Source organism: Maniola jurtina, chromosome 5, assembly GCF_905333055.1.
Source record: "Maniola jurtina chromosome 5, ilManJurt1.1, whole genome shotgun sequence".
NCBI lineage: Eukaryota > Metazoa > Arthropoda > Insecta > Lepidoptera > Nymphalidae > Maniola > Maniola jurtina.
The window spans coordinates 2,535,435-2,561,870 of NC_060033.1; the positions used below are offsets into that span (position 1 = coordinate 2,535,435).

At 36.8% G+C, this 26,436-nt stretch overlaps 1 protein-coding gene across 2 annotated transcripts in view; it reads right to left on the reverse strand.

Moving 5' to 3' along the window:
* The window catches only part of LOC123865444 (multiple C2 and transmembrane domain-containing protein), a 111,533-nt gene extending 86,615 nt beyond the window's left edge, over window positions 1-24,918 (reverse strand). For both annotated transcript variants that reach the window (XM_045906470.1, XM_045906468.1), the window contains exons 1-2: window positions 24,242-24,918; window positions 939-1,078 (exon numbers count right to left, since the gene is read on the reverse strand). In XM_045906470.1, coding sequence (XP_045762426.1) covers window positions 939-969 — 31 coding nt within the window. In that variant the 5' untranslated portion in view covers window positions 970-1,078; window positions 24,242-24,918. The remainder of the gene's footprint in view (window positions 1-938; window positions 1,079-24,241) is intronic.
* Window positions 24,919-26,436: the final 1,518 nt, after the last annotated feature.

Here is a 26,436-nt window from a genome sequence, read left to right on the forward strand (position 1 = left end):
GGCGCAGGTCGTTAAAGGCGTATAATTTTATGCAATTTTGCATGAAGTGATTAATTAAAATTTGCTAGTGGACCTTGTTGCGAGGCTTGTGTCGACAGGCACATGAAAATCAATCACTCATGCCACAATGGCCCGATTTAATGGATTTCATGCAGGCCAAAAGACTATGCTTTCCACGCTTCATACATTTTTCTTTAAAGGAAATCTAAGTAAATTACCAGTGCTTTAGCCAATTTCTTCGCCTACAGATTTTGTTGAAAAATCCTAAAAATCTAAAAAAGAGAAATTTACAAATTACAAATACAATTTACATTTAACATAATCAACGTAAGTAGGTGCCTACTGCCTACAGCCCAAAATGCTGTGTCTCAAACCTTGAGATCCTTGCTTAAAACGGTATTTCAAAAATTCTATACGAGAAAAAGCGGGCCAACTAATAAAATAAAATAAAATAAAATCATATTATATTAATTTAGTTTAGACATGAAATCAGTTAAGTATTTCAAATAGTAGCTAGCCTAATCACGCGTTAATATGAAATACCTACCCTAGTACTTCAACATTTCTACAAGGATTTTAATTAACATAATTTCGGCAGTCGGGTAAATTACTTATTGTAATATTTTTGTTTGGTTCTCTCCGACAATTGTGTTTAATACATTAACAATATAAATAATATAAGTATAGAATAGGACTTCGTCTGTGTTGGTGTTAACTGGCGGGCGTGCTCTGCCTTTTTGGAGTGTTTTTTTTGTTAAAACTGACTGGAAAGCGCTCTTAAAGGGGTGCCGTGCGTATGTCGACGAGCGCCGGCACAGACGGGGTCCATACTTATATAGTTTCCCTAACTTGTTACAAAAAATAACTACAAACTTGACATTGGCTAATCTTTGTAAAGCCAGACGAGAGAGCAAAAAAAAAAGTATAGAATAAGTTACTTGGTGGCGGCGAATGCTTCTTGGTTGACATCTCGTTCAGCTCCTGTCAGCTGCAGCGCACGCACCCGATCATCGAGGCCAGTGCGCCCAAGCGACCAGCTCACGACGGAAAGAGATGGACTGTTATGAGTCCCGTGGACCTGGAAAGAGAGCGAAAGATATTTTAAAAGAAAAGCGTTTGGACTCTTATTAAAATAGATTCCGTAAGTAGTTTCAGAGTTTATCGTAACAAACAAAACTTTCTTCTTTCTTTATTATAAGTATAACTAATAACTACGTACGTCTATGTATGTAGATCTTTTTCTTTTGATCTATTTAAATATATTGTACGATACCACAGTAGTAGTAAGTATAATAACTGTATACGAAGCTAACCCTCGAAAAAACTTTTACTCGAACTTCAGATGCAAATAAGTTTCGAGCATTCGAACTGTCTCCCAGGGGAGCTATTCGTTTTTCCAAAGTGACAAGGGTCTACATGAAAAAGTTACAAACAAGTCAGAAGTTATACAAAAGCTACACTCAAAGCGCTCTTTTTGACTCATTGAACTGACCCAATAGATTAATGTACTTAAATAAAACTTTGAGGGTCGTCTTTTCAATCGCCAAACATTGTAATACAACTTATAACTTGAAAAAACAAAATTTAAAAAACCCCCGACAAAAACCTCTATAAGAAAACTAGAAAAGATACTGATAACGGCTCAACCGATTTCTTCGATAATAGCTAAGAACATTCTCGATCAAGCCACCTTTCAAACAAAAAAAACTAAATGAAAATCTGTTCATTCGTGTAGGAGCTACGATGCCACAGACAGATACACACGTCAAACTCATAACACCCCTCTTTTTGGGTCGGGGGTTAAAAATAAAGACGTATTGCCAACTTTTGTACAGCAAATCTGTCCAATAGGCACTTATGTCCTATCGCCGAAGATTAGCGAGAGACAAGAGCTAAAAACTATGAATGAATATAAAATAACGAGCAACGAGTAGCGAGTGTATAGTAGGGATAGTTTTGTCGCTGCTAGTGCAAGTTTACTAACAAGTAACGATTGAAAAATTAACCCTTTGAATACTAATAGATAGGATAGATAGGATAGGTAAGAGCGGTGAAAGCCTAGTTGTTACGATGTTGACCTTCGAGGTCGGGGGTTCGATCCCGGGCCCGCACCTCTAACCATTCGGAGTATCACTATCTCACTTACTTTATATATCACTTACTTTCACGGTAAAAAAAATCTGTGAGGAAACCTGCATGCCTGAGAGTTCTCCATAATATTCTCAAATGTAGTCTGCCAATCCGCACTGGGCCAGTGAGGTAGACTATCCATTTTCAATCTGAGACCAATACTCAGTAGTGACCCGGCAATGTAATTATACCCCATTAGCGAGGTAAATGTACCCTATTAACCCTCATTCAAATTGATCACAATGGTAAATAAATTAAACACATAAACCGCCTCTTTGTGTTTGAAAAGGCGCGTAATTCAAGTTTCGGCGGCTATTTTCCCGAATATGTCCTGTCATTGCAATTTAGTTCTTAAAGCTTTTAAGTTAAGGTTTAAGTTGAATTAGCATTGTTTGGGGTCCTATTCGTGAAAGAGAGCACGTGGAATACACGCGACACTACGGGTCACGTTACCAGAACACGCAATACTAATTTAATAATTATTTTTTATCACCAGAAAAAGGGGCAGTAGGTATAGTACGCGACAGGTCGAGATGGCAATCGGAGTCTGCCCCTGCGCTAACTCGGTGCGGGGTAGCGCGTGTGACGTATGGGTGTGCGGGGCGTCCCCCCGCCTCATACCCTGATTATCATCTCGACCTGTGACGTACTATACCTATTTCATGCTTGCTTGCGTGCAGCTCATAGAGGTATAAAAGTACTGCCTACCCTCGTTGTACTAAATCAACACTTATTTTCCATTATCACCAGCCAGAAAATAAGTTCATACTTCAATGCTTACCCTGGCTTTAAACCCTGTGCACGCCACTACTTGCTGGCCCATCCCGGGCTAAAATTTGGCATGCAGATAGTTATTATGACGTAGACATCCGCTAAGGAAGGATTTTTGAAAATTCAACACCTAAGGGCCGGCGCACATATGACGGAGCGCAGCGAGAGCATTTTTCATAGTCAAAATATTATCGACATTGTCCTCATTGAAATAATATCTAAAATCAATTGTGCATCCGTGCGGAAGCGGATACTCGTGCATCCGCACGCAGTCCCACGCGTGCTCGCGCATTCTCTGGTAGAAATTCGCGTAATGTGTCACGCGATTAGAAAACTTCGCGGGCATGCTCTGCGCTGCGCTCCGTTATTTATTATGTGCGCCGCCCTAAGGGGGTAAATAGGGGTTTGAAATTTGTATAGTCAACACGGACGAAATCGCGGGCATAAGCTAGCTACTGATATTACCATATTAAAACCGCAGCTTGATACACCTATCGGTTTTGTAGTCGACACAATGTCGCAGATATACTACGTGTTTCCTATCACTTTCAACTTTGTCAGCTTATCTCTGCCACGGATAATCCATTGTTGGAAAGCGGTCGTGTATTCGAATTAGAATAGATAAGGCTCCTCTCAGACGGGAAGATGGCAACGCAACATAAGTTGCTCGGCAACTTGAATTGCCCGCCACGATGCTACAGAATATGTTCTCACTTCTTACGACTAAAGTCTATTTCAGCCATACCTCAGAATATGGCCATACGTAGGTATCTCACGCCACCATTCCCCATAACACATACACTCACACAAGCATACGTCTCCTGAGTGCTTGGATTTCATTCAATGTTAGAATGTACGGTGTCAAGCGACAGTATAAACTTTTAATTAGACAGTCTAATTATATAAACTTTTTAATAACTTACCATTCACCTAGTTTTCCTAGATGATTCCGACCTACATAATTCAGAGAGTTTTCAGTAATACCTTAATTTTGTGCATATGATCCACAATCGTAAATGCAAAGGTGCCTTTAACATCCTAGACAAATTTTATATTTCGCTATGTATTCGTGGATTTAGGTTTTTAATAATCCTGTGGGGAACTCCTTGATAATTCTGGAACGCAAATGAAGGCAAATAGGCTAAAGCCTATGCCCATTTTCATTTGCGTTTATAATATTAGTATGGATGGATAATTATCACAAATAAATAGGTAATTTTAATTGAAAGGCTAATAGAGGTCACGTAGGCGACGTCTAGACGAGGAGTTAACTTCAAAGAGTTGTTATAGTATTGCGTGCAGTTGAATAACTTGAATTATTGCACAAGCTTGGAAGGTGCCCAAGTACTTTGTTTGTTAGGCCTACAGTAAGGGACTATTTGCCGGCAGCATGGTACCTACTCAGATTCTGGTATCGATCCCGCAGTCAAACGGTAAGTATTCTGCGTTCCATGATCATTACCTTCGTATGGTAAATATACTTACTTATAGTTAGGTGAATAGTTAAGCTTCAGTACACCAAAGTCTAGAGGTTGCTCTGGACTTTGGCTTACTGAAGTGCTGCACTGCTAGTGTGATATTGCGACTTGTCACAATGTCGCATAGTATATACAGGGTGTTTGGTAATTAGTATATAATGACGACACGTACCCATGCTACTTTGATCTGATAAATACAATGCTGAAGTAATTTGACGAAATAAAATTATAAAAATTTCCATACAAATTTAAAAAAAAAAATTATGTCAAAGTTTTCATGGCCCTAACGTGCCCTAACTCACTGAGATAGTTGGCCTCGGCCTATCTAAAGATGGCAAACGATCTCAGTGAGTTAGGGCACGTTAGGGTCATGAAAATTTGGACATAAAAAAAATTTAAAATTTTGTATGGAAATTTTTATAATTTAATTTCGTCAAATTACTTCAGCATTGTATTTATCGGATCAAAGTAGCATGGGTACGTGTCGTCATTATATACTTATTACCAAACACCCTGTATAATAATAATTATTATTATTTAAAATGTAGGAAGAATAGACGATAAACAATCGTACTAATAAGTAATTAATATTCAAATTCTACAGCACAATGTAGTATCGGCATAAAATAGACTGCAGCAAGCAAATAAAGTCGCAAAATTAATGATTCCATTTGGGACATTTTTCTCACATATTGTCGCGCGGCGTAAAACAGCCTTTACTTAATAGGTATGCGGTAGGCTATATCCCAGGAGCTTGGTGTCTTCACGATATATCTGTCAGCTGGAAACTAATATTATAATTTGCACAAATGATAAATAATTAAACTATATTAGCTTTCACACGTGGTTACAGAAATACTGCACGAATTATTCCTACCTAATGTGGAGCACGTCAGAATGAGGCCGCCCACGTCCCTAATGCCCTAGCACTCATTACAGGGTATTATATGTACATTATAGTTAATTACACCAGTGTTTTCGCACATTTTTATCGCGTTTCCTTCTTCAGCTATGTGTTACAAGTCCCATGTGGCAGCAATTCCACTTGCGCCAACAAACGGACTAAAGCTATGACCATACCTGCGCATCATAAACACAAGATGGGTAATGCGATGCGTCCACGAAATGAATTTATACGTGCAGGTGTAGTGGTCGCATAGGTATACAGTAAAAGGCCATAAGTCGTGTATCGCCTTAATGATCATATTCGCGTCGCACGGTTATGCACATACGTTAGGTGTGTGTGTGTTTATAGAAAAAGGTTAGTGCGACAGGTTTTTGATGCAATAATTTCGCAGAATTGCTACTCGAATTCTGAGGCCGAACGTACAATGTGCATGGCACCATTAAATATTGTAGGAGGCTACCGTCGCGCGGCTGACGTTCCTGCTTCGTAGTCACTTTTAGGCACTAGGTTGTGCGCAGGTTTGGATGATGCTTTACGTCGCTACATTGTGGCTTTAACTCTTGACATTTTAACACTGAGAAAGTTTATTAATTATGAATACCGTACCTTAACTCGATACACGAATAGGTTGGTACATTCGTGAGGTCGAGTAGTTAAATTACTTATTTGTAAAAGTTTTAACACACTATGCACGCAACCTTGCCGAAACACGAAAGTGTAAAATTCTTTACAATACTTACCTAATTTTCTCGACAACATAACTCATGAAAAGCTTTTTCTGAAACGCCGACAAACAAAAGTCAGAAAGATATATCTTTACGTTTAAATTCGATCTATTGGTTATTTGTATACAACAACTAGCTGATGCCCGCGACTTCGTTCGCGTGGATGTAGGTTTTTGAATAATCCCGTGGGAACTCTTTGATTTTCCGGGATAAAAAGTAGCCTATGTGCTAAACCAGGGTATAATCTATCTCCATTCTAAATTTCAGCCCAATCCGTCCAGTAGTTTTTGCGTGAAGGAGTAACAAACATACACACACTCACACACACACATACAAACTTTCGCCTTTATAATATTAAGTGTGATTGCAAAAAAAAAAAAGAAAATGAAAATGCCTGAACAGAGTTGCAACCCGAGTGACAAGGACTATATTTTTTTTTGGAAAATAAACTCAATTAGCAGTCGAGTTTTTTAATATTTTTAATTAGCACGTATTACTTATTGTCATTACCTCCTCATACCAAAAGTTTCACGGTAAAGCAATAAATACATCTCTCTTATCTTGGTTTGAAACATGAAATTTCTTTTAAATCGGGCTTTTGTTTTCTTTTAAATCGGATTATTGGCCGTCTAATATCAAGAAACTTTATTATTTTAACAGAAAATACAAGAACCGCAATTAGGTAAGTAGGTATTTCGTTAAAGCTTGGCAAAACCTCTCAGGTCGTTAATTGTTCGGTCCTTCATTATCAGCCTGCATTTGCTTCCAAGATTTTTTTGTTTAAGGCAGAGTCCGCATGAATAGTCATTTTTTTCGGTGTACTAGTATTAAAAATAGATAAAGTATAAAAATGTACCTAATAAGGGTGAATCCAAAGATCAATAGATCTTCTAACAACTCACTATTAAAAATCTAAAATCACTATTTAAGCCGCATTGCCAGGTGCCACACAAAGTTATGCCAAAACACTTCGCAAAGATTAACCGTCTACTAATAAAAATTTAGGCACTATACATTCCTTTAAAACACATTTCTGTCATACATTTGGCGTGTATCATCACTAACTCGTATCTCGTATCGAATCGTAAATAAACGTTAAGTTAATTTTTGGCCTGAATTTTGGACTTTTTGAAAAGTTTAGTAGGTATGTATGCTGTGTCTGGTGTGTCTGTGTGCAACCTATAGCAAGAAAGTGCACATTGCGCCACCGACACCTCTATTTGTCACCCTGGGACGTTGTTTATTTTTCTTCTCACTGCAAATTACTGGGCAAACTTTTGTTTTCAGCCTTTATTAAAACGGAAAAATACCGTAAAATCTCAGTAAAATCTATTTATATTTTTTGGTTGATAAAATAAGGAATATAAATATGTGTAAACAAACTTTTTCGTGAGCCTACATCCACGAAGATTTTGATATTTTAAAGGAAGAACTAAATAAAAACAGAAGATTATAATTATAACATTATTATCATGTACTACTACCTGTCGTCTTAGGTATAAGCAGACTTTTAAGTAGGTACTAATCCTTTCCTTAACTGAATCAGCATACAAATAAGGACAGGATTTCCGAATAAGGTTTTCCCAGGAGTATCGTTTGACATAAACGAAAATTGATGTAGGTATTTATTGCTTAAAATATAAGAAAGAAATAAAACTAGATCGTTGAGAAATTATAGTGATAGAAAAGGTCAAGACGATATTATTTTTATGTCGAGGTAATGAAAATAATTTTATTTTATCCTACGAGCCTAAGATAATGGATATCCCGCAGTCCTTAACATCTAAGTACTCTTAAAGATTTAAGCACCCTCTTGTTTTTCGATGTAACATGGATTTTGCATTATTATTTATTATGGAAATTGAAAAGTACTTACTTAAATCTTAATTAAGTAGGTAAAGCTATGTTGCGATCATGTTTGATGGATAGCTCTTGTTTGTATTAAGATGAAAGAGTTTTTAGCTACTCTGACGACCTCCCTGGTTCAGTTTTAAGCGCTGTGATCTTATAAAAGGATCGTCCCGGGTTCGATTCCCGGCAGGAGTTTTAAATATAATTTCTAAAGGTTTGGTGGGAGGCTTCGGCCGTGGCTAGTTACCACCATAATGTCAAAGCCGTGCCGCCAAGCGATCAAAAACTCGTAAGTAACGAGTAAAGCGGTACGATGCCGTGTAGAAACCAAAAAGGTATGGGTTTAATAAAACTGCCATACCACTTCCACCTAGACTGCATCATCTCTTACTACCGTGTCAAGCGTTAAGATGAATCTGAACAAAAAAACCTTACAAGCTACAAGGGTTCCTAGTTAACTAATTTTGCAGAAAGATACAGGGATAGCTTGCTTTCTGGAAACTTTTTGCATGGGTATAGTTAAAGACTTGGAGTGTAACAGGTTACTTTCATCCCGGAAAATCAAAAGGGTCCGAGGGAAATTTAAATCCACACGAACGAAGTCGCGGGCATCAGCCATCAGCTAGGTTATTTCTATAAAAGAAACGATCCCATTACCTGTTGGATTTCTATCATAGCTCACACCCCTCGCTAGTCGCTATGTAGTGTATTATGTATCGCACTTCGCAAAACTGTCTGTGGTGAGAGTACTTAAATACCTAAAGTACCCAATAAAAGGTAATGAGAATTCAACACTCAACACAACCCTATAACATGACACTAAACTGACATACTCGTACGGTCTACCTACTCCAAATGATCGTAGCTCGCACGAATATGTGCGAGCTACGATGCGTTCTATGCAATGATATTACAATAGAAAGAATTATAACATCATTGGTTCTATGATTTTTTTTTTGTTCCGAAATAAAGTTAGCCCTTGACTGCAATCTCACCTGGCCAGGTGAGATTACAGTTAACCTGGAAGGGATATGATGGGGATATAGTAGTTTTTATTAAACCCACCTTTTGGTGTGTGCGTGTGTGGTGTGTGGATTAGAGTAGAATAGAATAGATTTTTATTCAAGTAAAATTTTACAAGTGCTTTTGAATCGTCAAATAATTTACCACTGGTTCGGAATGCCGTTCCTAGCGAGAAGAACCAGCAAGAAACTCGGCGGTTGCTCTTTTCAATTACAATTTACAATGTAACATGTGTTGATCATGATGATGATAAAGATACGCGATTGTCTAAAAGACTATAAAATTAAAAAATAAAAGTACCTGAACTTCTTTTCTTTTTCCAAGTACGTATAATTGGTGTTTTATTTTTCATAATGCCTACAGGCAGCGTAGTAAAAAGCTCTAATTAAATAGAGACGGAAACTTTATTTAACTTTGAGCGAGGAATATTACAAAGCTCTTTCAATTTTTGTGCCAAGAAACTTGGCTAGTTTATTTAATTTAGGTATCTTATGAATACCTACCTTACGTGGGTTTAAAGTAAGTAACGCTATTCTTTTATATGGATTCCGTACCTCAAAGGGAAAAATCGTTTTATATAAGCTTGTAAGTTTTATCTCGTAAACTAATATACAGGGAAAAAATGGTTTAATCTTACAAGAAGGTATTTTGCCCGCATCACCTTTACATAAGATTTTACGTAAGGCTCTCTTCAGACATTACCTATTATCTAGTGCGTGTGACTCGTTGGGCACACCTCGATAAAAATACCATAGGCACCTACTCTACCGGATTTTACTGGAAAAGTGTAATAATGTTATAATATACTTAAATAATTTTGATAATGTCCCACCTTTATAAAATCATCATTGTATATTTAACGGAGTTTATTCTTGTTTTTAAAATGGCGTCTCTTGATTTATTGTTCTATGGGGTTTTCTAAGATATTTATAAATTGTACAATTTCTCATAATATAAGATGGTTAAGATAAAGTTAATACAGAGTGACTAAACCTTAGACCACCAAAAAAAGCGATTCTGGGTAACACAAATCAGAGTCCGTACCTACTTCAATAGAAAGTAAGGTAATGGGCAAACTTTGCAACCCACTTGGTCTCTTTTTGGTGATCTAATTTAACTTTAGCGCAAATGAAAATCCATAGCGATTAGACTTGACAATGAAACTACGTAGTCTGAACCTAGCCTTATTATCACATTATACGTGGACCGGGCCTATTTCTCCGTACCGTAATTTGTCACGGAGCCTAGACAAACATATTCAGTCCAATGATTTTATTATACCCCTCCAGATTAGCTTTTACTAGCTCCTATGTTAGTTAAGATAAGACAAAATTCGTGTTGTTGTCTAAATTCCATGCTTCCATACTAATATTATAAATGCGAAAGTGTGTCTGTCTGTCCAACCTTTTCACGGCCCAACAGTTTCATCGATTATGATGAAATTTGGTACAGGGTTAGCTTATATCCCGGGGACGGACATAGACTATTTTTTATCCCGAAAAATCAAAGAATTCCCACGGGATTCCCAAAAACCCATTCGCTTAACCGATTTGTATGTACCGAGGTAGCTTGTATCCCTGTAATTGACATAGGCAACTTTCTATCTCGGAAAATCAAACAGTTCCCACGAGATCTATAAAACCTAAATCCACGCGGAAGAAGTCGCGGGCATCCTCTAGTAATATTATAAAAGTCCTTCTAATACATTACTAACTATTCATAAAAGTAATCATGATAATCAACAATCCATCGCTGGCTCACTACCGACCAGGGGTTTGATAGTCCACAACGCTTGTGACATTCCAAGTGCAGATTGGCAGACTTCACACACCTTTTGAGCACATAATGGAGTCAAAAGGAACTCTTAAGCATGCTGGCTTCCTCAAGATGTTTTCCTTCACCGTTAAAGCAAGTAAGTTAAAGGTGCGTGCACGGGATCGAACCTCCAACCCTCTGAATAGGAGCCGACGATTTAACCATAGAACTATCACCACTCACAGTTATTCGTAATACGAAATTACAGATAGACTTTCAGGTTACCTAATCCTTTTAATAGAAAAAAATATTCTGCAGACGATCTCTTTTACTTTATTGAGTAGATACAAATCTAAATTTATTATTAGCCTCCGGAACAGACCAAGCAATAAAATAAAGAGGACCTTTAAATTGGAATGGCCTATATTTCACGTAATGTGTGAAATGAAACTGCGAGGTAAGCTTTTACTGAGTTATTATGAGTCGACCTCTGGGTTGCGGTTCGAAAGTTAGAAATCACCTTTTATAGCCCTCATATATTAAAAAATCTAACTTAAGGTGCAGTACCAAACAGTTCAAATAAACGATTTTTAACCCCCGACCCAAAAAGAGGGATGTTATAAGTTTGACGTGGGTATCTGTGTATCTGTGTATCTGTCTGTGGCATCGTAGCGCCTAAACGAATGAACCGATTTTAATTTACTTTTTTTTTGTTTGAAAGGTGGCTCGATCGAGAGTGTTCTTAGCTATAATCCAAAAAAATTGGTTCAGCCGTTTAAGAGTTATCAGCTCTTTTCTAGTTTTCTTGTAGAAAAGAAGGTTAGATAACCGTTAGGTTCTTAATATTATGTCAATTGACAAATTTATGTCAAGCTGTCAAGATGCCTTCACTTGTCGGGGGTGTTATAAATTTTTAATTTACGCTTGTTATGTTTTTAATCATACACTAATATTTCTATAAACAAATAGACATGTCCAAGATGTTAAAAGCTTTCACAGCTAAATCGTTGAACCGAGCTTGATCAAATTATATGCCAAGAATTAGATTGGAAAGAAGAGTAGAAAATATCTAAATCCGGACAGCTGAGATGAAGTGTTTGACGAGACGCCTGGCGAGCTGCCAGAGCGGCCGCTTACACTGGAGACTGGACCGTAGTGTAAAGGACTGAACTCTCTACTTGAGAGCTTGAATGTTTAACGTACAGGGCGGTCTCTTTAATCTGTTTCTTTTGATCTTGTACTAGTACTTAGGTACTATCTAGGTGATGTTCTCACTTGTTTATCATCGTTTGTGTTTCCAAGCTATTCAATGACAATTTGCAAAAGCTTTTGATGATTAGATTCTTTTCTGGGAATAGAAACGAACCCAAATAAGGGACGCAACATGCATTCGTAACTTTTCGTGGTAACTGGTACCACATTTTTTTTTTTTTTTTTTTTAATTATATAGACTAGCGCTTGGCTGCAATCAGACCTGCTGATGCTCATCATACTAATGCTCGAGCTATAGCACCTAAACTGCGTTCATTGGCTTCCTTCAACGCGCTCTTGGATAATAATGGTCAATAGGATCCACTCAATGACGGCAAGATATCGTTGGTTCTCGGGAGTTATAGAGGTACGCGGAGAGCATTGAATGAACAGGGTCATTCAGTTAAGCATTCAGAGTCAAATTAAGCCGCGGGTGAAAGACGCGTCTATTGCATCGGCCGGGGTTATATAATGTACATATCTATGGTTATAAGTATCTGATCGTCAAACGATATTGGCCACATGGCAGACCTACTTAATCAGAACAGAGGCAGTATCAAGTCCAGGAGCCGCAGTTGAAAATTAAAATTGCCGATTTCGGTAAGCACATAGTATTTTACAAAACATATAGGTACTATCTGTAGGTAGGCTGAGAGCCTCTGTTTAATTTTAAAGGATTAATTACTGTTCGACAGAACAAACAAAAAGGGTAAACATGCTGCTATAATGTGGGTTCCTGGCAGCTTACTTAACTCGTAACTTTCGCCTTTGCAGTATATAAGGTTTAATATGAAGCAATGTTTGTATTGTAAAGACCACCGGCGGCGAATAGGCAAAAAATACGACAGCGGTACCTAGAATAAATTCCCAGTTATTTTTACCCGACTGCGGCAAAGCCAAATGGAAGGGTTATGACTACTGGAGTTGGTCCACAAAGAGAGAGAACTTAAGCCCACCATAATGCGAAGGACGCTCGCTTTCTTTGGACATTTACAGAGAGGAGGACAATTCTTATTCCCAAGATTAGTGTTGGAAGGCAGAATTGCAGGCAAAAGAGCTCAAGGTCGCCAAAGACGCAAATGGTTGGGCGATATAAGGGGGTGGACAGGGCTTAGTTACCCGAAGTTGAAAGAGGCGGCTTTAAATAGAGAAGCTATTCTTATGATGATCGCCAAACTTCGTTTCGAAGAAGGCACGCGATGATGATGATCCATTGCCTATTAACCCTTCTCATTCTGAAAAGAGCACTCAATAGGCAGGCGATGGGTTAGGAAGAGTAGAAAAGAAACCGTGGTTTACACTATCATTAATTTAGAATTTAGACGTAGACGGTTCGTTGGGAAAATGAAGTAATATGGCGAGACATCTGGCACTGTGCCAGACCTACCGAAGCCTACCGAAGTTGGTAACGATCTGTTGTGTATGTATGTATGACAAATCCGCATATACTGTTCGATATCCAGTAGGTAGACGTGTGTTATTAGGTTTACTGCTTTTATTGGTACTACGTCATTACAAACAGAAAACAGGTAAAAATAATTACATTTCTACTTAATCCATACTAATATTATAAATGCGAAAGTGTGTCTGTCTGTCTATCTGTCCGCTACCTTTTGACGGCCCAACAGTGTAACCGATTCTGACGAAATTTGGTACAGGGTTAGCTTATATCCCGGGGCTACTTTTTATCCCGGAAAAACAAAGAGTCCCCGCGGGATTCCTAAAGGCCCATCCGCTTAACCGATTTGTTTGTTTGGTACCGAGGTAGCTTGCGTCTCTGTAATTGATTTAGGCAACTTTTTATCCCGGAAAATCAAACAGTTCCCACGGGATCTTTAGAAACCTAAATCCACGCGGACGAAGTCGCGGACATCCTCTAGTTAAGTATAAGATTACATGTGTGATGTAAATACTGTGTTTCTTACATTAACGTCCATATAGTCAAGTTTTTGAAGAGAAAAAAAAATATTTTCAATTCTTTCGTTCATTAATTCTGAATTGGGAGCCAAATGTGTACTTTATTCGTCTATTAAACTGCCAGAACAAGCATAATTGTCTTCCTTTCCTCTCACGCCCACTGTTGCCATCGATTTTCTTTCTCTCACTTGTATTTTATAGTCTCTTTCATAACCTGAGCACGTCTGCATACAATTTGGGACGCTGAACTTATTGCGTCCGTGGGAAGAACTAAAAATAGCTCGAAATGCACAAACTCTAAATTACACATTACAGGTACAATAATCACACCCCCTCTGCCTCTACTCCCAAATATGGGAACTTATAATTTCTTAATTTTCTCTGGTCTGATGTTGCCACCCTACGCGCAAAGCGGTGCCGCTAAACTATAAGCGTTCCTGTACGATACCTTGTTGAAATCAATAAGGGGTTTATTTAAAAAAAATTGCCATAGTTACTCTTTTAAATTAGCTTAGCACCACTTACCACCAAGTGAGGTCGCAACTAAACGCATAGATACTATAGTACCCGGGCCGCCTCTCGCTTCCCGCCCCTCTCGGATGCGGCGGGTGCCGGTTCGTTTTCCAGCCCCGCTCACCCCTAGCCTCTAGGAACTACACTAGCGGCACGCTATGATGGCCGGTTTGACACATTACAATAGTGATGTGGAATGTCAATTTATTCTCGAACAAAAAACAATTAAGTTTTGTTTTTGTACCTGATTAAATAGGTTTAATAAAACAAAAATGTATATGTTTATTTAATTTATTTGAACGAACTGAATATTTGAACGAAAATGAATATACATACTTTATATGCACACAAGAAACATATGAATACAAAAGATACCAAAAAAGGTGCCACAAAAGGCCATAATTAATCAGATTCGTCCATACTACTATTTTCACTGTCGTCACTGCTATCATCACATACATTAATAATTATATGTTCGTTTTCTATAATATTATCTATTTTCACATCTCTTTCATAATCTTCCCTTATTAATTTAACAGTTCTATTCACAACCTTTTCCCAGTCTCCTTTAGTCACATGTTCACAAGCTTCTTCTAATAATTTTAGCATTTTTTTTGTGGTAAATGGGGGTTCTGTATTGTGTCTTGCAGCATATCCCTTAATTTGAGCCCACACCAACTCAATCGCATTATACTCACAATGGTAAGGCGGTAACCGTATAACTCTGTGCCCATGTTCTAATGCTATTTCGTCAATGACGTATCGGATCTTGGTTGGTTTGTTTTCTTTTAAAAGACGTACTAATTCCGCTTTTAACATATTCATGTTTGCATCTACGCCATTTTTACGAAGCCATGCGACGATATCAGCTTTCTTTTGGGATTGGGCAGGTGGCTTGTCAATTTGCATCGAGTGGTATGGGGCGTTGTCCATAATTATAATAGATGGTTCAGGGAGGCTACACAACATTGAGGTAAACCATTCAGTAAACTTTTCTCCATTCATGTCTTCATGATAGTCTCCAGTGGTTTTTGACGCAAAAGCCATGAGAGAACCTTCGACAAACCCGTTGATGGTTCCGGCGTGACAAATTATAAGTCGCGATCCTTTTCCTACAGGAACTTTGGAAGTAGATGCTGCTGTGTCATCGTTCCAAGAACGGCCTACAGTATGGTTAGCATTAAGCCATGTTTCATCCAAGAACACAACATTTTGCCAATTTTTGATTTCTTTCACTTGCCGTAAAAAAGTATACCTTGCCATCGCTATATCAAATCTTTCCATCAATATTTTGCGTTTGTTACATTTTTTGTATCGAAATCCAATGGTCTTCAAAATCTTCGTTAAAGAACTTTCCCCACCGAAGAATAATCCAGCTTCCTTCAGTGAATGCACCAACTTTTTTCTTGTTGGATACTCCTTCTGTAAATAGTAGCCGTAAACATGTCTTCGGATAGCATCGGCATCAAAGCTATCGATGCCTACGACTGGTTTTGCTCGTTTTCTCTTTTTTGGTGTGTGAAGTTTATTTTCTTCTGTGCCAGTCTCGCCATATTTTTTTTTAGTTATCCGTCTAACAGTTCGTTGTCCAATATTAAGCGCATCAGCTACGCGTTCAACCACTGACGTTATAGGTAAAATTGGCCCTCCATTTTGAGCTTCACGATCGAAATAGTTACGAAGGCGTATTACGAACTCACGTGTCTGACTATTTAGAACAGTTCTCTGCGTACGTTCGGCCATATCGATGAAATCCACAACAAAGGGCTTGAACAGAGTCCAAATTAACGAGCAAGGGTCAACAGTAATGCAGTATCAATATTTGAAATCCAAAGCCAGGTCAAAACTATATCACAATCGCATTGCACTGACAGTTTATACTTTTCGAAGCAACGTCAATTCGAAACTGCTTTGTTTTGCATTGAGCATTGACGCGAGTTTGCCGGAGGTAGTAGTTGTGCTAGCCAGCGATCCTATGTGACGATCGTATTAGATTCCATTTTTAAAAATTTATTGATATTTTTTTGCGATTTCAGAGGTTTGTCCACATAGTGAAAATTGTTCATATTCACAAGTACATTCACCCCTTAAATGGTGCAAACTGATTTTTCTACACTTGTATACATTTAAGAAATCAATTTAATAAATAAATTTTGAGTCCTAAACCTAAAACTACATTCGATAAAATTTATGAATCTCTGCACATCACTATCGTCAATAAAGTAATACAATTATTTCCTTCAAAGTCGTTATCAATTAATACGGAACTTCATGAGCGGACAAACGTCAAACCGGCCATCATAGCGTGCCGCTAGTTTAGGGCTTTAGGCGCGCACCCCCCAGTCCGTCCTGAACCACCGAATCCCGCGCCGGTGCGCGGGACAGCGGAGCCGCGTAAATTGTTCTCGTAGTCAATAATAGGTTGTTTTTTCTATTTAATACAGTGTTTATCCACTTACACGGGTTTCTTTTATTACTTACCCTATAATACATAATATATCTACTTGTATGAAGTAAACAATTAAATTCAATAGTTGACTAGTATTACGTAGGTATTTAGGTACTAGGTACCAGTAGGTATGTACCCAAATTTGTTAGCCCAAGAAGTAGCTGCATTCATTAAAAGAATAGCAGTTAATTATCATGATTATTCTGTAATAGACACACGATATATTTTCGCTAATAAACTTGTTGTCTAAATCAATGATTATAGGCATTATTATCAACTAGCTGATGCCCGCGACTTCGTTCGCGTGGATGTAGTTTTTTAAAAATCCCAAGGGAACTCTTTGATTTTTCAGGATAAAAAGTAGCCGATGTGCTAATCCAGAGTATAATTTATCTCTATTCTAAATTTCAGCCCAATCCGTCCAGTAGTTTTAGCGTGAAGGAGTAACAAACACACACACACACACACACACATACAAACTTTCCCCTTTATAATATTAGTGTGATGTGATGTGATGTGATAGCCACCTATAGCCCAGCTATTCCCTTTTACATCGTTTTTATAACAATAAAACATTTACACGCCTTTAACAATACAGAATACAGTCTACGGCAAGAACGTAAAAAGGCAGAAAAATACAACAAAGCCTCAGTCAATACAATCGGCCAGTCACGTAGCGAATTGGATGTCGGAGCGAGTTTTAAATGATAACGGAAACAATTTATTTTCTTGTTGTAGCTGCAACCAGTCAACAGACTCTCTGTGCGTCATATTCGTGATTTCTATCCACTAATCAAATAATGGTAGGGGTTCTCTAGGGATACTAATGCGGTGGGTTCCAAGATCCTTCCGCATATAACTCGACTACGAGGACTAGATTTCAACACTTTAGGTTTTTTTTTAATTACGATAAGATGTTAGTGATAATAACCGGGACCAACAGCTTAACGTCCTGTATGAGCCATGGAAGAAACGAAAAGGCCAAATTCAGACCTCTGAAGTCACCCATCCCGCTCTCTACTGACTTGGGTCAACGTTGCTTTACAAACACAATCGATTACCATAACAGCAATACTTCTGCTTATACAGGCTATATAAGCAGGTTTGTTGTGCTTTGTCTGTAATTTTGCCAGACTGAAAGTCCACTGTCCTCAAGTGCACATTTGCCCGTTCCAATCGCTTTTGTATTCGTGCAGATTATATTATGCTGTATGCCACTAAATAAATTGAGATTTCTTTGAGATGTCTTTGCATGAAGGCACTCACGAAAAAATATGAGTTTTTCTACACCTAAATAAGCAACTAGGGAAACCCAAGGACAAGCTCTTCTTACTCTAGTTAAGAGATCAATGTAGTTGTAATGAATAAATAGGTGGTCGCGTGTTATTTTTTTTTTTCAGTTTTCCACAAAAGCAAATCGTTTATGGTTTTGTACAAATTGCAGTCACGAGATCTGAGCTGCGGTTTGGAAAAACAACTACAACAAACTTCATTTATTAACCCCCGACCCAAAAAGTGGGGTGTTATAAGTTTTACGTGTGTACCTATCTGCAGTGTATCTGTGTCTCTGTGTATCTGTCTGTGGCATCGTAGCTCCTAAACTAATGAACCGATTTTAATTTTTTTTTTTGTTTGAAAGGTGGCTTGATCGAGAGTGTTCTTAGCTATAATCCAATAAAAAACGGTTCAGCCGCTTGAAAGTTATCAGCTCTTTTCTAGTTACTGTAACTTTCACTTGTCGGGGGTGTTATAAATTTTTAATTTACATTTGTTAATCGTTTCGTTCGTTTCGTGTTCCATCCTAGATGTAAGGATTCTTCGCAGACATACCGAGATACCTATGGGTATAGGGAATTGTCCTGCTCAGGTAAAGATGTATTTTGATTATGAATTCAAAGTGTGTCACTAAATATTGTATACTAAATATGTGTGTGTGTGTGTTGAATACTTCAGTCACGTAAATCTTATGTGGAACAAGTGTAAATTAAAAATTTATAACACCCCCGACGATCCAAAGTATCTGAGTTTTCCAAAACATCATTTTCAAATAAATAATTATGTATTTAGGCAACGTACATCTTGACAGCTTGACATTTGTCTATTGACATAATATTATGAACCTAACGGTTATCTAACCTACTTTTCTACAAGAAAACTAGAAAAGAGCTGATAACTCTTAAATGGCTGAACCAATTTTTTTAGATTATAGCTAAGAACACTCTCGATCAAGCCACCTTTCAAACAAAAAAAACTAAATTAAAATCGGTTCATTCGTTTAGGCGCTACGATGCCACAGACAGATACACAGATACACAGATACACAGATACACAGATACACAGATACACAGATACACAGACACACAGATACACAGATACACACGTCAAACTTATAACACCCCTCTTTTTGGGTCGGGGGTTAATAAAATAACAGTGTATGAAACGGTTGCTAATTACATAGATTAACTAATTATAAAGACTTTCATACACTACTTTATTTGCACTCATATTTTAAAATCCAAACCATATAAAAATAAAAAATATTGGTAACATACATATTTGGTCATGCATTAGTAAGTGTAGGTATTTATTAAACTAACTATTAAACTAATTATCTACCTATTACCTACCAGTTTTTTATAATTATTATGGAAAAGGCAGTTGTTCGTGCATTTTTACACTGGAATTTATTTCCTGGCTTTACATTTCATCAAATAAAATAGCTAAATAATTATGTTTCTATCTAAATAACCATTTATTAGCCGTTGCTCTTATTCCATGATATAGTTCCGTAGTCCATAATAATAATCCAAATAAATAAATTGATTGATTGATTGATTGATAATATCAAAATTCTTTCATTAGGTAAGTCATCTAAAGTATATTCGAATTATTAGAGCTTGCACTTTCCTGGTAAAAAGCTTGACGAGAATTAGAACCATTTCTAATTTTGATAAAAGGACTTTCATGTTTATGTTTGAAAATGAAAATCTCATTCAATGATTGTACACTTTTATCGTACAACTTGATATTTTATCCAGTAAGGGCGGTAAAGGCTGTCGAGTAAAGTAGTGTTGGACGTGATATGAGCGATAACGTCAAGGTAATAAACGTTTAGGACTTGTTCAGGGCCGTTGGCAATTTATTGATATATCTACACACAAATCTACTCACGAGCAACATCTTGTACGTTACAAAGTATGATATACTAGATGATGGCCGCGACTTCGTCCGCGTGGATTTAGGTTTTTGAAAATCCCGTAGGAACTCTTTGATTTTTCCAGGATAAAAAGTTGCCTATGTCAATTTCCGGCATTTTTACTTCTCTACCAAATTTTATATAGATCGGTTAAACGGATGGGCCTTTTAGAATCCCATGGGAACTCTTTGATTTTTCAGGTTACTTAACCTATGTTTTTTTCCCGGTATGTAAGCTAGGTATCCATCAAAATCGGTTAAACTTTTGGGACGTGAAAAGACAGACACACTTTCGCATTTATAATATTAGTACGGATTTACTTAAGTTATTATTTGCTATCATCAGCTTATTTTATTCTATTTTGATTATCTTTATTATGATAACCCATCACCCACTCTCTACTGAGCATCATTTCATTATCCTCCTCGGTATTATATTTTTATATAGAGTTGGTTAATTTTTGGGTAGGTACAAATAAATATTTTTGTATGCAAATTGTTTTTCTTTTTCATTTTATTATGACAAAGGCCCACCCCAACCAACTCTAGTCCCATGGAGCAGGCAATTTCATTATCTTCAAGAGTTTGAAGTTCATATTAAATTTAATATGAAGACAAAGCTGTTTATCTTGTTTGTGTGCTTTAATTTTTATTTTGCCTAGTTTTAGAAAATACCTGCTGACTTGTCCCAGATTCACCCCAGACTCGGTGGCCTGTCATACATATAAAACTATCTCACAGAATTATCTAAATGATGGTGGGAATATGAACTCAATCAGCCAAGTCGTTCAGAAGTTGCTCAATCACTAAAAGATGTACAAACGATAATATTTAAAGATAAGATATATTCAATAATATCTTACCATAATAATTATTCTCGCAAGATATATAGTAATGCAAACTTTTTAACTTTAGTTAACGATCTACTGCCAACTTCGATCAAAGATTTAGCAAGATCCTCTAAATCTTTGATCAAAGTTTAAGCAGATGCTTCCTAAATAATTGATTCAACAGACATTCGAGCCAGATTGAAAGCTCTCGACAATTGTATCTAATAAATGGAATAGTCACTGTTCTATGTCACTATCCGGTCTTTGATTGTATTGATCTTTAACAGCCTGTATTGTAGTTTGGATTGTTGTGCAACACATGCAAAACATCCAATAAAATTACATCATGGATTGACTCTAATGTCTTATTGAATGTTATTCTACTTAACTGTTGATTCACTATACTATCTCGATTTAGGCATTTGTTCCATCGCTGGTAGCTGACGAAGAAACAAGCTATCGACTATTTTCACGCTCAAGAAACATATAAACGATATAATTTGATTCCTTGTCGATAAGAAATAAATAGTTGATCGCTGACTAAACACACTATCTGAGAAACTCCTCTCACAGACTTAGTTCGTCGGACAAGTGCCTAGTTCTAACGTAAGTTCATTTTTTATTAAACAATTTCTCAAAATTCTTTTCATACTTCTAGTTTGTGATGTCTACACAAACTGGCCATTATTTGCCGTTTAAATCGACAAGTAGAACAACCGAACAGAAACACTCGTAAATATTTGGGTATAAAAATTCCTTTGTGAACTTTGCCGAAGAATTTGTAAGTTTAATGGCTCATCTGTAAGTTATCCTCAAAACTAAAAATCAAATCCAAAAAGCTACTATCAAGATTCGTCAATAAATACAATTTGTTTTAGGCAATTTTCTCAAAGAGGATCTCGTTCCACAACTTAAGTAGGTACACATGTTACAAAGTACTTTCAAATCGTCAAGTAAATCTCTTGGATAGAGAATGCTCTTCTTACAAGTATATTAAATTACACGTTGATCAGGCTTTGCTCGAGGGGAAATTCTGAAAATCCTTTTGACGTGACAACGTCTTATAATTCGATAGAGCCGGCTGCACGCACGAAAAAACATGACTCATGCGGCGTTACCTCGCTCTGAGGCGTTCCATGTAAGGCTTGAAGTGCAAGCGAGAGCGCGGAACGAGCGACAAAGAAGCACAATCGGCCTTTGTTGTCACGTTCAACTATCGTCAGTAAACCGACTTTACAGACAACCAATTTTTTTTTTTAGTTAGGAACGCTAAATCGCTTGGCAGCACAATATTGCCAGTAAGGTGGTAACTAGCCATGGTCAAAGCCTGCTCCAGACCAAAACATATCCAATTTAGAAATTATGAATTTCTGAATTTAGAAATTTAGAAATTATGAATTTCTAAATTTCCCGTCCTAGGAATCGAATTTAGAACGCTTCATTTATAAGATGATGGTGATTAAGTCATTGGCGGACGAGAGGAATGGGAGAAGACAACAGAAACATAAAAAATTGCTTATGAAAACACATAAATAAAACAGTGTCCTAAAAACACATGGTACAATCAAAAAATCATGTACGATGATAAAACGTAGACCATAAATCTTGGGTCTCGCGGAGAAAGCATTTAGGTGCAAAATATTTATGACGACGCCAGCCGAGCTTGATATGAGAGTATTATAGTGGATACTAATATGAGCAACTTGGAGACAGATTCGTTGTTTTTTTCCGATTTAAGTTTAATAAAGCTGGTTAGATTGCCTTCTTAGATTGCATCGTCGTCAGATTGATTAGCTAGTCAGCTTTTCCTTTTATATATTTAGATATTTTACAGTTAATAGAAAGACAGATGACATCGCCAGCAACAGATAGAAATATTTTATCTGTAGTAAGTACTTATTTCTACATGCTTCTGATTTTACATAGGGGTTGAATATTCTTAGGGGATAGGGGTATGGGTATTTAAACATCTATACTACTAAAACGAACTACCGGTCATACTCATAAATTAAGGTTCAGTATTTTAATAAAGGAAAATGAATCCCTGCACTAGCCGGCTTTATTCTAATGTGTAAGCAAGATGCAGTGATAGGCGCTCGACCGCGTCAAAGGAAAGCCTCTCATGCGAGCGAGGTGTCATGCCCGGGGTTCTAGAGGGTTTTCCCTGTGGAATCGGAATGTGTTCGTAGTTTATTAATAGATACACCCCATATCAACTTCTATTACTAAGATAATGTAAAAAAAGACCCGACTTATTGACTCACTAGAGAATGCCCGCGACTTCGTCCGCGTGGATTTAGGTTTTAAAGATCCCGTGGGAATGTTTGATTTTCCGGGATAAAATGCAATTACAGGGACGCAAGCTACCTCGGTGCCAAATTTCATACAAATCGCTTAAGCGGATGGGTTTTGAGGAATCCCGTGGAAACTCTTTGATTTTCCGGGATAAAAAGTAGCCTATGTCCGTCCGCGGGATAAAAGCTGACCCTGTACCACATTTTGTCAAAGTCGGTTAAACTGTTGGGCCGTGAAAAGGTAACAGACAGACAGACAGAATACCCAGCCTATACCGTTGGACCTAAAAATCTGAAACTTTTCCAAAGGTTCCTTTTATAATGTACCAAGTAATTTTTTCTTCGTGACTTTCAAGAAAAGTGTTTTTGCAGTAACAATCGTTTGTTATACCTAAGACCTGAATAGCTGACCAAAAACAGCTAAATGACAGCCCAAAACTTTACAGTGGCTGACTAATGACTAATATGATATGTCATTTCAAATACTACTTCATAATTTCATCAATTTTAAAGCAATTAAGCTGCTAAGTTGTTTAAATACAGACCAAAGGGGTTTCCTCCTCTGCACTTATAAGGGCTTAAGTTATTATTAGACCGGTATAAAGTAAAAGTCAGCTTGTTTTGCTACCTAAGTATAAGTAGTACCTGTTTTATTTATATTATTCTAATCAATTTTATTCGATTTAAAAGTGCTCGGAAAGACTAAGTGTATCTTTTCAAGTTATTGTTAAAACTGTACGATAATTTCGTATCTTAGAGATATTTTTTTAAGAAAACGTGATTTTGACACCTCCTTAAAAAGCTCAGTCGCTGGGCTTTGGTTCTTCTTGGATTATTTTGAAACAGATAAAACATATATTTTAAAATATCAATGAGTACCTACCTATCTACATATATTAGATTTTCTAATGATTATTATTAGAAATTCTTCTTTATTTTAAATATTTAAAGAGATTCATACTTACATTGATTTATAAGTAAATTATTTCGAAAGTCTTTTTTAACCCCCGAACCAATAAGAGGGGTGTTATTTAATGTTAATGTAAAAGGTTAATTATTTATTATGCTAAACCTAGCTATTTCCTTTCCAGTGTTATTACCACAAATTGTTTGCGTGTACATTAAAAATAAACATAAATAAAAATTACTTACACGCCATGTTCCATAAAATCCACACGAAGGGCACATTAACATGAATTCTTCATATTTTTTAATATTAAAAAAACGCACTTTTTTTGCACTCGACAGCTAATCTCACATACAACTAAACACTCTAACACAAAATAACACTTTGTACAACTCTAAAAATAACACTGAATATTTTTTTATTCGCTTTAACCTTGATATCAATTAATAATAAAGATTATTTTAGTAAATAAATTTAAGGTTACAATCACAAAAGGTTGGTTATGAAAATGGCGTAGACCCCTCTACGCTTTACTAATTTCTGCGAGAGACTGACGTAGCTTCGTAGCATGTTGGAGCGAAAAGCTTTGCGCAAGCTGTACGGTAGGTAACCTACCCATTATACATTCAAACAATTATAACTTTTATTTATATGTACCTAACAATGTATGTCGTTTGTATTATTTTCCTAGTTTGTATGGTAGGATGTAAGGCTAAACCACATTCAGTGTAGGTGTTGTAGTATAGAAGCGAAAATGTATTATTTTTGTTAATTATCATATGAACCATGACCGGGTCGCTGAATAGTCAGCAATTTCGATTGTTAATTATTCCCCTTTTCATTGTTGAAAAACTCATTTCTTATGAAATTGAGTTCATGCTCGGAATTAATAATTACTTATGAGTTATGAAGGCAGGTTTTTTTTTGTATACGCCCTGTGCTTATACCAAAAATAACCTGCCATAAAAAAATGGTTTTTACTTGTTTCTTTGTAATAAAATCATGCCAACGCAAAATAATTTTGATTAAATAGAAAGTTGGTAATTTCAAGGAACATCTAAATTCTAAGCAATATATTTTTCATCTATTCCATTTCTGAAACTCGTAGATAAATAATTATCTCGAAGTGATAAAAAATGAATTTATTTCTCAATTGACTCTTACCTACTCGAGAAAGATCTAGATTCGGCACGCCTATCTAGAAGATGCTTATTCACATTCACTCTTCTTTTGAATAAATGATTTCTTTACTCAAAAGAAGAGTGAATATGAATAAGTATCTTCTAGATAGGCGCGCCAAACCTAGATCTTTGGTTAGTACTTTAGAAAATACGGTACGTAGATGTAGTTTATGGTAGGTAGGTCCTTCTTTATCCTTAACTCCCTAACTTAAGCATTGCAGTTTAGCGTGGCGAAGGCAGAACCTAGTACGCGGGTAACTTTGTAATGAAAAACAAGCAAGAGGAATAAAGTAATTACACATCAAGTAATAACATATAGAGTAATATAGAGTAGAGCTAAGTACACAAACTTAAATGAGATCCTAGCAACTTTTTACTTTGACCTTATATTCGTTCGTTATACGGGTGTATCTTGAATAGAAAGACTATTTTCTTTAGTAACAAAGTCTTCCGCATAGTGCACTTCAAGAACTCATAGCACGGAATTCCCTTCCGGCACCAGTTTTCCTATCCACTTTTAATACGGGTATCTTTAAGTCAAGAGTGAATAGGCATCTTCTAAGCAAGCACGCTCCATCTTAGGCTGTATCATCACTTGCTAGGAGGTCTGATTGCAGGTAAGCGCTAGTTTGAAGCTTAGAAATGACGAGCATTTTCGTCACCAATAAGTCACCAAGAGAGACAATCCAATGGATCAAGCCTATTTGACAAAGTCATTCCATGAACGGCACCAGTACTCCATGGATGATTAAACTTGAGCTATACAAGCTAAGAATACTAAAAAGAAGTAGGTATTTCAGCTACGTAAGTACGAGTGCTTAAGTTACCTATTCTCTTATTTAACCAATTTCATTCGATTCGAATCCGAACCGAGGCACCAATGTAATTACAATTTGCTGAAATTCAATAGAAATAGAATTACCAATACGCTCAAGGCAAACATATTTTACTGACTGTGTTGTATTTAACTCTTGTTTGATTTATGCATAACAGGACTCTCTCCGTCACTCGCTTCATACAATCGTAGTTCCAATTTCATTTGAATATTAAGCAACCAAAGTCCATGAAATTTTGCAGACATATTCTGGAAACTAATATCTGTGTCTGTGGTGTTTTCGGTTTTTCTAAAAATATGTAGTTTTAAAATTACAGGGGCTCTAAGATTTGTATGTAAATTTTTAAGACTGCGTAACTTTGAAACCAAATATTTTAACAGAAATCTGGAAAACCACAGACATAGATATTAGTTTCTAGAATAT